We start from the raw sequence: 13,721 nt of genomic DNA, 5'->3' as shown, positions 1-13,721 counted from the left end.
ATCTGAGTTTGGCTTTGTAGCTAGAGTGAATATCTACCGTAAACCAGGGCTTCTCTTACAGTGTGCGTGTACTGCTGGTGATACATGAGATAGCTCAAAGTGAGTAGGCCACTGCAAAGCCAGCCCTTCTGTTGACAGAGGACCTATTGCTTTTTCTACTAAGAGTTGTGTTGCTGTTATTGCTGTCACTTGTTTTCAGTTGTTGAAACTATGTGGTTGTAAGCTGTGGCTCGAAGTATGCTTGAATAAATAAAAAACTATATGCTATAATTCACTATATTAGTTATGTTTTGAGGTTAAACCAATATTTTTGAAAATCATGAAATTGAAGTATGATTTGAGTTGGAAGGGTGTAGTTCTACCCCCCTGCCATAGGCAGGGACACCTTCCGCTAGATCAGGCTGTTCAAAGCCTATCCAAGCTGGCCTATCCCAAATAAATTGGAATGGTTTGTCACAGGGGCTTGGGGACAGTGGGTGTAAACATATTAGGAAATTAGAACAAATGAATTCTAAAAAGGTGCAAAGGTATTTCTTCAGTGTTCCTGTACTGTACTACAGAAACAGATGCAAATTGTAGTTTAGATGGATGACTGAGAAACCAGAGTTTTTATACAGCTAAAATGATCCTTCAAAGTGCCTTTTTTATGAGTATACATAGAAAACTTAATTGGATCAAATAAGCATAAATTTGAGTATTCTAATAGGCTGTTTTATGAATTATTTGAACTTGAAACTGTCTTCTAAAGAGACATTAAATTGGTTGTAGATTTTTTTTTCTCTGGTTGTACAAACCATTTCTATCTGAAACAGCTGTTTCAAAAACTAATTTCAAGCACCACAATAGCAGATTTTTGCCTTTTCAGTCCTAGTTTTATTGTACATTAGTGATTCTAGTTGCTGCCTGCAAAAAGTTACCACCAATTAAATGGCAGTAGAAACTATGTGACTATTACTACTGTTTACATTGTTCAGTTTGTCATCAGGTGCTGTTAATCCGTTTCTCCCTCTCTCACAAGATTCACCCTCTGCTGTGACCTTTCATCACTCGTACTGCTGCTTTAACAATCCTATGCAGTGCTGCAGTGGAAATTTTGCTCTGCACTGCAGTAAAGCCACACTGAACCAGTCATGCATGTAGCCCATTTATTTCTGGGTTTGCTTTGAGTTAAAAAGGATTGAGACAGAAGATGGACCCAACAAAAAGCAGAAATAATGTATTGTTTAGCATCAGAAGAGGGGTGTGGGATACAAATTACTACAGGAGGCAAAGAGACAACAGCTGGCTGAAGTCAAAGCAATCTGTCAGCAGCTCAAATGAGTAGTCCAGGGACAATCAGAGGCAGAGGATTTTCTGATTCAATTTCAGTCATGTCTTGGCAAAAGAATGGTCCCACCTTTGGTCTAGAGTGACTAATGTGCATCATTGCCACAAAATAATTTTTTTGCCACTACTTTTTTTTTCTTCTCTAAATAAGCAGCTGATGAGGTTATATTTTATTAAAATTGGTAGAGTGAATTTGTAGGTGTGTTTCCAACTGTAGAAGTATCTGGCTTGAGCCGCTTCTATATGCTATTTTCTTATAATGTACTATACTGAAAACTGCTTTGACTGAAAAATATACCATTTGTTATTCCTGAGCTCATGAAGCATTCTGTTATCAGCAGATCCTCACACTGATAATGGATTTTTAGGAAGTAGTTTCAGATGATTGAGAAATACAATTTAAGCATCTCTGACTGCTGTGTTATCTGCTACTGCCAACTCTTGAGTTACTTTGTAGTTTGAAATCCATGTATTTTGAAATACCAATTGCTAGTCACCTAAACTGATGAGAGAAATTCTTGCCCAAAATCAGCCATTTTGTAGGGTGGGTCATCTGACTTCATTACTGGCCTGGTTCTACAGCTGACTTGATTACTGTTGGGGAATCTGCAGTACAGCAGGTTACTGTACAAAGTAGGTGTTATTTACATGTCAGAGGTGCAAACCCTATTCACATGTATGGGTTTGCTTGAAAACTGAAATTCTTTTGACCTATCAATAAGGTTAGATAGCTAGAACACTTAATTTACCAAAATTATTACTGAATACAATTATTGTCTTTTTTTCTTCTAAAAAGTTTCTGCAGCTGACCTTGCCTTGAAGATATTTAGCCACCCTGTCAATTCAGCAGGGATAGGATAGCAATGGTGAATTACTTTTCTTCTGCAATTATTGCTGAATATGGTTAGCTGCAGCTCACAGTATTTAAACTGATCACTTCTGGTGAAATAACAGACTAAGACAATAAATAGGCTGACAGTAGAGCATGGAGGAAAAATATATTAAATGTTTAAGAAAACAGGAAAACATGAAGTTTACAACATTGTAGTTTAACATTAATATAATAATAAGTAGGAATTAAAATACAGCTGCAAAACTAGCCCCATTTCATTGTGTCCTTTGTGGCTTGGCAAAGATGTAGGAGTGAGAGGAAAGAACAAAGTCCTCCACATTTACATATGAAAACTTAACCATGGAATTGTTTTGTATAAATACATTAGCAAATCTGTGGCTTTGTTTTGAATTGTTCAATGGATGTTGTTTTTAGTATGCTGTGGTTTTCATTGTATTTTCTGCAAGAGAGAATCCAGGAGAACTTGTTAAAAACTATGTTTTGTGTTAGTTAAACCAGAAATACCAGTATTTCAGGGATTTTTCTAGAACTTAGTTCTCCTAAGTTTGCTGTACTGTGACAGACTTTCAGGCAACTGTTTAAAAACCCATGCTCGGCTTATGCATCAGAACTGAAATAAAACTCATTTTACCTCATCAGCAGGAAATCCTTTCGATTTTTAGCTTGGGGAAAAAAAAGAAAAATAAAAATTAAAAAAGTAAATAAATGAATTGCAAAGCAGTATTGCATTGCAAAATGTTCCCTTATTTATTAAGATACCTGTCAATATCTATTAAGATACCTTATCTATTAAGATAAGCTGTCAACATAATTCTCCAAAGGTAATTTAAATAACAACAACAAAATTCTACCTAGGTGGAACTTGCATTTGTAACGAAGGTGTCATGTCTCTGTAACTAGAGAAAGGTAATTGCTGTGGAGGAAATGGATTGCTTAAAGGAAAAATTCCATTTGTGTGTGATGTTTCTTAACTTTCTAACTTAATGCATCTACAGGTGGATGAAAGCCAGACTGGAGAGCCAGGGTGGCTTGGTGGAGAACTGAAGGGGAAAACTGGATGGTTCCCTGCAAACTATGCAGAGAAAATACCTGAAAATGAAGTTCCAGCTTCTGTAAAGCCAGCAGTTGATGCAACTGCTGCACCTAAAGTTTCTGTGCATGAAACCACTACATCAATAGGAACTCCTGCTTCTACAGAGTGTACTACAACTACCAATAACTGGGCAGACTTCAGTTCAACGTATGTTTGGGTAGTGATTGTCACCCTAAATGTGGTAGAGTCCTTTTTAATTGATTTGACTGTGGTGACATTTAACACAGAGTATCAAGAATGCAAAATAAAAATAGCCTGTTTGAAGGAAAATGTTTTTTCCATAGTAAATAGTTAAGATTGCAGCCTTGTGGAACTTTATCTATGCTTCCGTCATATTTGCCTGAGCAATGCATAAGGGCACATCAGAAATGAGGATGGTGACATGGTGGAAATTCCAGGGTGTTCACCTTCCTTCTCTTAAACTTAGTTAAAATTATTTGACACTAATCCTCATTGAAGCTTTCCAACTTGGATTATGCAAAATAAGATAATGACAAAGTTAACATGAAAAGATGACTTATTAATTCTTTCTCACAACATTAGTAAGACTGATGCAAGTAGAACATGTGCTTTTCCCTAGATATCTTGTTAACTTAATGCTGTGTACAGTATTATTAACACCTATGTAAATGGGGTTGGGTAGGTAATTGTCTTGTCCTTTTATCATGTAACACATCTTTATAAATTAAATATCTACATATATTTGTGCAATATTACAGTACATAGAATCATAGAATAGTTAGGGTTGGAAAGGACCTTAAGATCATCTAGTTCCAACCCCCCTGCCATGGGCAGGGACACCTCACACTAAACCATGTCACCCAAGCCTCTGTCCAGTTTGCCCTTGAACACTTCCATGGATGGAACATTCACAGCCTCCCCAGGCAACCCATTCCAGTGCCTCACCACCCTCACAGTAAAGGACTTCCTCCTTATATATAACCTAAACTTCCCCTGTTTAAATTTGAACCCCTTACCCCTTGTCCTATCACTACAGTCCCTAATGAATAGTCCCTCTCCAGCATCCCTGTAGGCCCCCTTCAGATACTAGAAGGCTGCTATGAGGTCTCCACGCAGCCTTCTCTTCTCCAGGCTGAACAGCCCCAACTTTCTCAGCCTGTCTTCATATGGGAGGTGCTCCAGTCCCCTGATCATCCTCGTGGCCTTTCTCCGGACGTGCTCCAACAGCTCCATGTCCTTTTTATGTTGAGGACACCAGAACTGCACACAATACTCCCAGTGATGTCTCACAAGAGCAAAGTAGAGAGGCAGGATCACCTCCTTGGACCTGCTTTTGATGCAGCCCAGGATACGGTTGGCTTTCTGGGCTGTGAGCACACACTGAAGCCGGTTCATGTTCATTTTCTCATCGACCAACACCATGAAGAACATGACATAATTCTTTTTCAAAATTTTCATTAACTAGGTTTAAACTTCTTCTGGTTTACTACAGTCAGTTTTCTGAGGAGGGAGAATAAGACTAAATCTTGAGCTTCTGGAGATGTCTGGCACATACAGGATTTTTTTGTTTCAATAAATCATACTTTTGACAAAGCTATTTCTACCCTAGGTGGATAATGCATATTTTCAGGCTTTTCATAAAAATTAATACTCAGTTTCAACACAAAGTGAATCCCAGAGCATTTATACTAATAGTACTCTCCTTGACTTAATGTAAGGGTTAGGGATGGTTGTGGCCTTTGGACACTTACAGTCTAGGTGGACAGGAAGTGATAACTCCAACTAACAGCTCAAGCAACATGCAAGGGCAATTTGTGTGTTTAAGATAGGTGCATTGTTTAAGACAGGTGCTTTGTTTACACTCCTACAGTTCAGGGGATTTTGTTCATTTAAGTGGGTATCTGGAGGTAGAGATGTGGATTATAAGGTTTAGTAGGCATTTTAAAGGACAAGATATAAAAAAGATTAAGAGGTTGCATAAAACTAAAGAGTTGAAAGAAGTCAGTAGGAAATAATTTTAAGCAAAATTAAAAGGTAAGGATTTGAATGAAAAGCAGAAAAATTATATGTAAGGGAAAGGGATGTAAGAGGTCAGTGGCATGCAGGTGTGAAGATTTCAAGCCAGTTTTGAAGAGAATAATTATTTTTTTTTAAGTTAGCCCTTTCAAATGTGTATAATATAGCCTGTACTGCTTCTGTTGTATTGGGGGACAGCTAAGAAATGAAAGTAAATTACAGGAACAGCTGACCTTAAGTAGCAAGGAAGAGCAACTCTATTTAGAGATTGCTTTTTTAAGATAAACTTAATTGTTAGCCTATGTTTGCACTACTTCCACCTGAGAGTTATGATGCTTATGGAGTATTCAGTTAAAATAACCTGGAATGTATAGATATTTTTCCTGCACAGTCTTTCTGCATGAGTGTTTTTATTCAGTTGAAAATGATAGGAATTATGTCATTCTTTTCAGCTGGCCATCAAACACTAGTGAGAAACCAGAGACTGATAATTGGGATGCCTGGGCAGCTCAGCCATCTTTGACTGTTCCTAGTGCAGGGCAGATGCGACAGCGATCAGCCTTCACTCCTGCCACTGTTACAGGATCATCTCCCTCTCCTGTCTTGGGTCAGGTGAGTGTCTGTATTGATTGAAACTGTTCTGATCCAGCACAAACGTTTTGAAAGCAAGTTATGAACATTGACTTGTATTATAGCAGTCCCCTGAGACAGGTAAGCCACTCCATTTTGGAGTGATGAACAGGTAGCATAAATCCATTTGCTTCCATTGATAATTTAACATGAAGCAGTTTTTGTTCTGCTGTTTTGTGCTAACTTTTTTAGACTCTGGTGATCCAGCCTTAACGTTTTGACAGAATGCCAGTTTTGGGTTGCTTCCTTGCAGCTTTTCTGAGTCACCTCACAATAACCTTCATTCCAAAGTGGATTATGTAGTTAACTGAAATAGCAGTGGCAAAGCTTCACACCAGATGAATTCCGTCCATCTGCTAAGGCATTTTCTTTTCCTCGATTTAACAATATACTGTTCTTGTAAGCTAAAGTGTTCTGAAAAATGCTAAGTATCTCAGTATCTTAGGGCCAAAAGAATTGGAATGTACAGTGCATAACTTGCTGCAAAGCATAATTTTCCTTAAAGTTTACTTTAAGTCTTGAGAAAATAGCTTCATGAAGGTTTATTACATGTATACCTTAATTGTAAAACTTGATTTAACTTGCTAAGCAAAACCTCTGGTAATCTTGCTTTGTATTGATTATGCGTTAACAGATAGAAATGTAGGAGGACTGTGAATGTTTTATGTATTACTTTGTAAGTTTAATTGACTGACTTTGCTTTATACAGTTGATGAGCAATGTGGATATTTTGTTGCTATATAAGTAGCATAAGAATATAATTCCTTAAGCAGCTTTCTTTGTGAAAGGTGGTGCATGTCTGACTTCTCTTTTGTTTTTTGGGTTTTTTTTTGTTCTGTTTTGTTTTTTTTTTTTAAATTGCATTAGGGTGAAAAAGTGGAGGGGCTTCAAGCACAGGCTTTGTATCCTTGGAGAGCAAAAAAAGACAACCACCTTAATTTCAACAAAAATGATATCATCACAGTTTTGGAGCAGCAAGATATGTGGTGGTTCGGAGAGGTTCAAGGACAAAAGGGGTGGTTTCCTAAATCGTATGTGAAGCTTATTTCAGGCCCCATTAGGAAGTCAACGAGGTATTTTATTTACTTTCACCATAGTTCTGTACTGTAAAAGATAAATATGAAGAGCTGCATGCTTGAATCTTAAAGCTTAGAATCTACTTTGTAAAAATGCCTTTTTTATGTGACTTTCTTTTGGGCAGTTTTGACTCCCAACCCTGGAAATTTTTGTGGGAGGAATAAGAAAATTGACCACAGTTGTTCTTGGGCCATGCATAACCAACAAAACATCTAAGGTCTTAATTCTATGTGACTTGCAATCAAAAAAATAGTGGATTGGATTTTATGAATTACAGCTATGTAAATCATAGCTTATCTTTCCTCAAAAATAAAAAGGTATACTTCAAAACTGTACCACTTATCATCACTCTTAGGAGATGAAACAATCAAAATCCGGTTTTTTGTGAAGGCAACATTAACATTAGTAATACAAATGAAAATGATTTTGGATTTTTTTTTTTCTTGAGGGAGAAAAGGAGGTGTGGAAACTTGTGTATTAAAGGCAGTAGCTTAAATGTAACCATGCCTTGTACATTTAATTTGCACATTTACTGTCTCTTCTTTAAAATTGTAGGAAATTACTTATGGATGCATATGGTGGGTTTTTGTTTGTTTGTTTGTTTTTGTTGTTTGTTTTTGGGGTTTGTTGTTTTTTGTTTGGTTTGGGGTTTTTTTTGTTGTGGGGTTTTTTGTTTTGTTTTGTGAGGGGGTATTTTTCATTTTTAAATATAATAATACATTTTCTGAAGAGATTTCATTTCTTAAATAATCATTATTTTCTTCTAAAGCATGGATTCTGGTTCCTCAGAAAGTCCTGCTAGTCTGAAAAGAGTAGCATCACCAGCAGCAAAAGCAACCATGTCAGGTGAAGGTAAGCATTTCAAACTGAATGGGATTATTAGTATTTTACTATGTAGTTAAGTAGAGTAAGTCAGCTTATTACCAGAAACGAACTTAGAATCAAACCTTAGTGTTTTAAGATCAGGCCTGTAAAACTGAAGTGGAAATCAATTTGCTTTTAGAATGATTTAAAAGTATTATAGTAAGAATGTACGTAACTTGTGTATAAAGATAATTTCACGTGCTATTAAAGTATCTTCCATAGTTTGCACTGTTTCTTGTACAAATATTTTGGTAACAATTCACAATCTGGAATGTTTTCAGAGCACCAAATAAACACATCTGTACATGTACTTCATGAGTGTCAGGAATTATTAATGTCTCATTTTCACCCAAAGCTCATTTCCAATGTTTCATTACAGCTCATAATTGAAGAAATTACAATCAGTTATAGAATGTTGTGATGCTTACAGTCAAGGCTACACCTAATTTTTAAAGATGGAGCCTGGGGCATAGACAGATAATTGTCAGGCCTCTGGAGGGTTTTAAAACACATTCCTGGCTGTTACTGCGCTTCAGCAGGAGGTCAGTGTCTCCACATGAGCTGTGTTAACAGACTGTGTGGGCACTCCTAATCCATTTCTGTGCGGACTCAGCTAGATTAAATCACAGTCAGAGTAAGTCAATGAATCTGAATGTAGGTTACAAATGAACATTTGTATATAACTCCTACAGCACACCTGATTTTTAGTTTGTTTTTTTTAATTGCAATTCTACATGTAGTTTTAAGTGAGAGTCTCATTGCTTGCCAGTGTGTTTAATTTGCCACTGGTATGAGCATTACAGAAATTAAAAGGAGGTAATTGTAAAGATCCATGTAACAAGAAAACTGAGATAATCAGTTATTGCAAAATACAACTGGTCTTGCTTGATACTATTATTGCTCACTAACTATGTAAAAAGGATCACAACATTTTAATCAAGCACTAAAGCACATCAAAGAAGCTGTATTTTCAAGAAATGGTAAATCATGGATTTATCATCTATTACATTTAAAAGATTTAAGAAAATTTCCATTGTATAGCATGCATTATGGTGTTTAATGTGTGTGTTGGTGTGTATGTGCATACAGATGTGTGTGTTCTTAAGCTGTAGTTGTTAGACAAACTGCTTCATTAAGGATAGTAATTGTGTCTTGAATTCTCACTGAACTTCCTTGAGCTAAGCCTTTTGGTCAGATTTAGTGTTCCAGCAAATAGAACAATTGCTAGCTTCAGTGGATACTCTCATGGTTTTGTTACATATGCATGAACATCTTAATGAAATACTGTGAATTGCTCTTAGGTCCAGAGCTGGTCCTAGAAGCAGAGGGATATAATCTTCAGAAATCTGTTTTGTGCCCATATAAAATGTGATAATGCTCAGTTAAATGTGTGAAGTTGTATAGAAAATGTTACTGAATTGTATGAAATTCTTCTTTGTAATCATTCACGTAAAAAAATTTTCATGTAGTTCTGTGATTGAATTATGCATTGCATTTCTCAACATCAGTCTGCTTTAGTGTTTTTGCACTTGAATACTAAGTAGTTGACTGTGTTTTAACAAAACAGAACACATACAGGCTTTGTCTTAACATTTCCCAGCCATCTGTTGCGTAAGATGCAATGAGATGTGTACCCTTCATGCAAAGCTTCAAGTAATGAAAGACTTCATTGTATATGAGAGCCAAACAGCATATGTAGAATGAAGACTTTAGAGATATTTGAATACTGAGACTTTCCATCCCCACGACTGAACAGTGCAGCCATCAGCGCAAAACAAAGATCATTGGGAAACATGTTTTCAGAGTAGTTTCTGTACAATTTATAATTTTTGTACATTTTAATTTACTAGTAAATTGTTTAAAAAACCAAAACAAAACTGCAAACAAACCAAAAGCAGTTTGATAGATTGCATTTAATTCTGATGGATATCGTTGTGTGCATTAAATATTGAGGTTTATATGAACAGTAATTAATAGATTTCTATCTAGCCTGTGGATAGACTATATTAGTTAGGTTTTGCAAATGATAATTGAGTAGTTTTATCAAGTGTTTTCCCATGTTCTCTATTTCTCTCTTACAGAATATATTGCTATGTATACTTATGAGAGTTCTGAACAAGGAGACCTAACTTTTCAACAAGGTGATATGATTCTTGTAACAAAGAAAGATGGTGACTGGTGGACAGGAACGCTGGGTGATAAATCAGGAGTTTTCCCATCTAACTATGTGAGACTCAAAGATTCTGAGGTAGAGACGTATTGAAATGTTATAAACTTGAGCTGGGGAGGTATGTTTTATTTGGTTAGAGTGATAGTTGCAAGTCAGTGGATCTTACATCCATTATTCTTCTATAAGGGAGATATACAAATATTTTACAGTTTTACTGAATGTGAGATTGAAAAGGGAAAATAATAAGAGTTGTACTTTATAACATAATGTCATAAGTAACTTTGGATCATATATTAAAATTAATCTTGCATATGTTAATAGTTAACTTGGCAGTTTTGTAGAGTCAAATCAGAATACCTATGACTACCTTGTTCCTGGGGCAAGTTTTTAAAGACTAAGTTGTATTTTACTGCCATTACTTTTTTAAAAAGATAGAGTAATTTTTCAGTCTATTATATTTCACTCCCCCTCCATATTATTTTGCAATCAAGGGAAACAAATTTTACAACAAAACTTGGATAACTAGTATATTTATTTGAAAGTTCCTGGCTGGTCAATAGAGGTTCTGTTTCATCTGATTTTTATGCTGGAATAATCCAACAGAACATATCCCTGTTACATTTTCTTTTTTTCCTCTCTCTTTAGGCATTCGAAAGAAAGATGTTTTCTCATTTATATCCCTCATCTGTTTGAGAGGATAACTCAGCTACTAATATGCAGTAGCTTAGAATCATAGTTGAATACAATACTAATTTCTTGACAAGAAGGAGTTCTTGTTTATGTCTGAAAGAGTAATAGTGGTTTTAAAAGTAAACAAATAAGTAAAAATTACTGGATTTTTAGGAATCTAGTTGGTAAGGCTTTTTCCATAAATCTTGAATTCTGTATGTATGTGATGCAACTCAGTGACTTGCTATATAGAGTTTGAGCAAAGTCACTCCTTAAAATTATTTCTGTTGGTGGAAAAGCCGAAGAATAAAACCTGCACTGAAGTGTGTACCTGAAGAAGGCCTTTATGGAATAAATTTCTAGATAATAGAGAAATTTCAATAACTGAGGCAGGATTAAAACCAGTTTTCAGGCAATAATATTTAGTATTGCAGTTCTTGGGAGAAACAGTATTGTGATATTTCTGTCAGAAACATTTTAGAAACATTTCTCATCTGTATTTTACATCATGCAACAGCTTTTTCAGTCTCTAGAACTAATCATTTTTATACTGGAGAAGTTCTGTCCCAGTTTTGATTAGTTGTTCCGTTCTGTTTGGGGTACACTTTTCTGGGTACATTGAGACTGTAGTTTCATAGAATATAATTGTAGAATCATTTAGATTGGAAAAGACCTTTAAGATAATCCATTCTAACTACCATTGCCAAATCTACCACTAAACCATGTCTAAGCACCTCATCTGCACATCTTTTAAATACCTCAAGGGACGGTGACTCATTCACTTCCCTGGGAAGCCTGTTCCAGAGCTTGACAACTCTTTCAGTGGAGAAATTTTTTCTAACATCTAATCTAAACCTTTCCTTGTGTAACTGGAGGCTATTTCTTTTTGTCCTATTGTTTGTTACTTGGAAAAAGACTGACACCCACCTCACTACAGTCTCCTTACAGGTAGTTGTGGAGAGCAACCAGGTCTCCCCTGAGCCTCCTTTTCTCCAGACTAAACTCTAGTTCCCACAGCCATTCCTCATCAGACTTGTTCTCCAGACCATTCACCAGCATTGTTGCTCTTCTCTGGACTTGCTCCAGCACCTCAATGTCTGTCTTGTAGTGAGGGGCCCAGAATGGAATACAATATTCTAGGTGCAGCCTCACCACTGCTGAGTATGGGGGATGATCACTTCCCTAGTCCTGCTGGCCTCACTATTTCTGACACAAAATGCTCATATGCAACCCGTTCTAAGTGAACACAGGTACAGACCTACCTGCTGCACTTTTGCTGCCGCTGTCTTTCATCTGACCTGTTAATAAGCCAGTTCAGGACACTACACAGAGTAGGAAACTTGTCTAGTAGAAGTAATACATGCTTCTAATATGTTACAAAAACATCAGTGGCAGAATTAGTATGGAAGGAGAGTAGGGAAGGAGGCAAGATTGCCACAGCATTGGCTTGTATTAGCTTGACCTGATTTTGAGCTGCATTCTTAGCTGGCTTTTGCTTTAAATACAAGCAAAACATAATTTCTTGCGTTTAGTATGTGGGTTTGGATATGCCTGTGCTCATTCCGACCTTTTGGTTGCATCAGATCTAGTGACTATGGATCAGGAGATAGAGTTAGATCAAGTCCCAGACTCGAAGAGGAGCACTTAATGGTTTATTTAGTTGAAGCACTGTAGCTGTATCACTATGGATTCCATCACAGCATGCTAGCTTGTCTTTTTGACAATCAGAGTAAATTTTGTACAGTTGTAAATTGCTGTGTTTAGGCAGGATATAGGTTTACCCTGACAGCATTGCTCAGTGAGAGTCCAGACAAGAAATTCTGAACTCTCTATCCCCAATTCTAGCAGCTTGATTTTCATCTGAGTGGTGTGACATCACCTCAGTTGTGGCAGCAGAGGCATTTGTGGGTCTGTATCAAGAAATTTACCTGGTTAAGAAAAGCACTCCTTTTGCAGTCAAGGATGTGGATTATAGTTCAGCCCTGACATACAGCAAAAAGATGGTGGCTTGTCCCACGGCAGTTGAGGAGCAAGTGTACAGCTGATTGCCTAGCCTGTAGAATATCTTGTGATCATGAAATTGAGCCCTAAGTCTCTCTGTATTACCTGTAAGTTTGTATTGTACTTGAAGAGTGAAAACTTGCGCTGTTAGCCTCCTTAAACCCTTGTGAGTCCTGGTTTGTAGGTAGGTAGTAATAGTTGCTAATTACTTGCTTAACCTCACCTACATTCTTGTTAGTTAAGTCTCCTTTGAACCTCTGTGAAGAAACTGCTTTTGTTTTCTCTTAAGATATTTCCAACACAATTTAGTCTCAACACTTGGGAATTTATATTCAGATGTGCAGAGCTGCCTTTTGTGTGCCTTTAAGAACTGGTTGCTTGGCCTTTTTTGTAAGAGTCAGGCACACACAGTTGCAAATATTCCTTTTTTCTCTGAGAGAACTCAGAAATAGGTATTTAGTACTGAAAACTGTTTTTATTAGAGAGGTCAATTTGAAGTTTCTCTGGTTTCAACTTGTCTGGGGTTGAAAAAGCTGTGTGCAGTTCATAAAAAAATACTCCAACTGCCCTTTTTGCTGGTGAAAATTGCATCTTCAGATAAAATCTTGATGAGAGAGGGACGAAAAAGCACAGAGCTCATGAGATCTCGATATCTGGGATGCTTATTTTCATAAAGTGATTCATATGCCCTGCAGGACATATTTCTTGTTTCAAATGGATAATTGCCATTACACGTACAGTGTTCTGCTATTCAGCTTGTTCACAGAGCCAGTTTTTACAAAGGATTTCACAATAGTGGCTGTCTGTTAACTTTCAGATGTGCCGCTGTGCTTGGACAGCTGGCTGATTGTGGAATATGTTACTAAAAGAGTAAATTAATTAAATGTGTTCTGCTCTATTGACTTAGGCCCAAATAAAATGTAAGGCAGTGCTGATCTTTAAACAGCAAGCACAGAGTTTGTAGAAATGGTTGTAAGCCTCAAAATATCAATGGTTTATACATCAGAAGAAAATTTTTTTGATCTGTTCCTTTGTACCTAGTCCCAGGCTACCCATTTACC

At 36.7% G+C, this 13,721-nt stretch overlaps 1 protein-coding gene across 2 annotated transcripts in view; it reads left to right on the top strand.

Annotated features, from left to right (window-relative positions):
- The window catches only part of ITSN1 (intersectin 1), a 142,637-nt gene that overhangs the window by 84,974 nt on the left and 43,942 nt on the right, over positions 1-13,721 (top strand). For both annotated transcript variants that reach the window (XM_031051209.2, XM_031051210.2), the window contains exons 20-24: positions 3,175-3,419; positions 5,702-5,861; positions 6,747-6,952; positions 7,726-7,808; positions 9,902-10,068. In XM_031051209.2, the coding sequence (XP_030907069.2) occupies positions 3,175-3,419; positions 5,702-5,861; positions 6,747-6,952; positions 7,726-7,808; positions 9,902-10,068 (861 nt within the window). The remainder of the gene's footprint in view (positions 1-3,174; positions 3,420-5,701; positions 5,862-6,746; positions 6,953-7,725; positions 7,809-9,901; positions 10,069-13,721) is intronic.

This window comes from Melopsittacus undulatus, chromosome 2 (assembly GCF_012275295.1).
Source record: "Melopsittacus undulatus isolate bMelUnd1 chromosome 2, bMelUnd1.mat.Z, whole genome shotgun sequence".
Classification (NCBI taxonomy): Eukaryota; Metazoa; Chordata; class Aves; order Psittaciformes; family Psittaculidae; genus Melopsittacus; species Melopsittacus undulatus.
The sequence above is the reverse complement of the archived record's forward strand: the minus strand, read 5'-3'. Positions and strand labels throughout refer to the sequence as shown.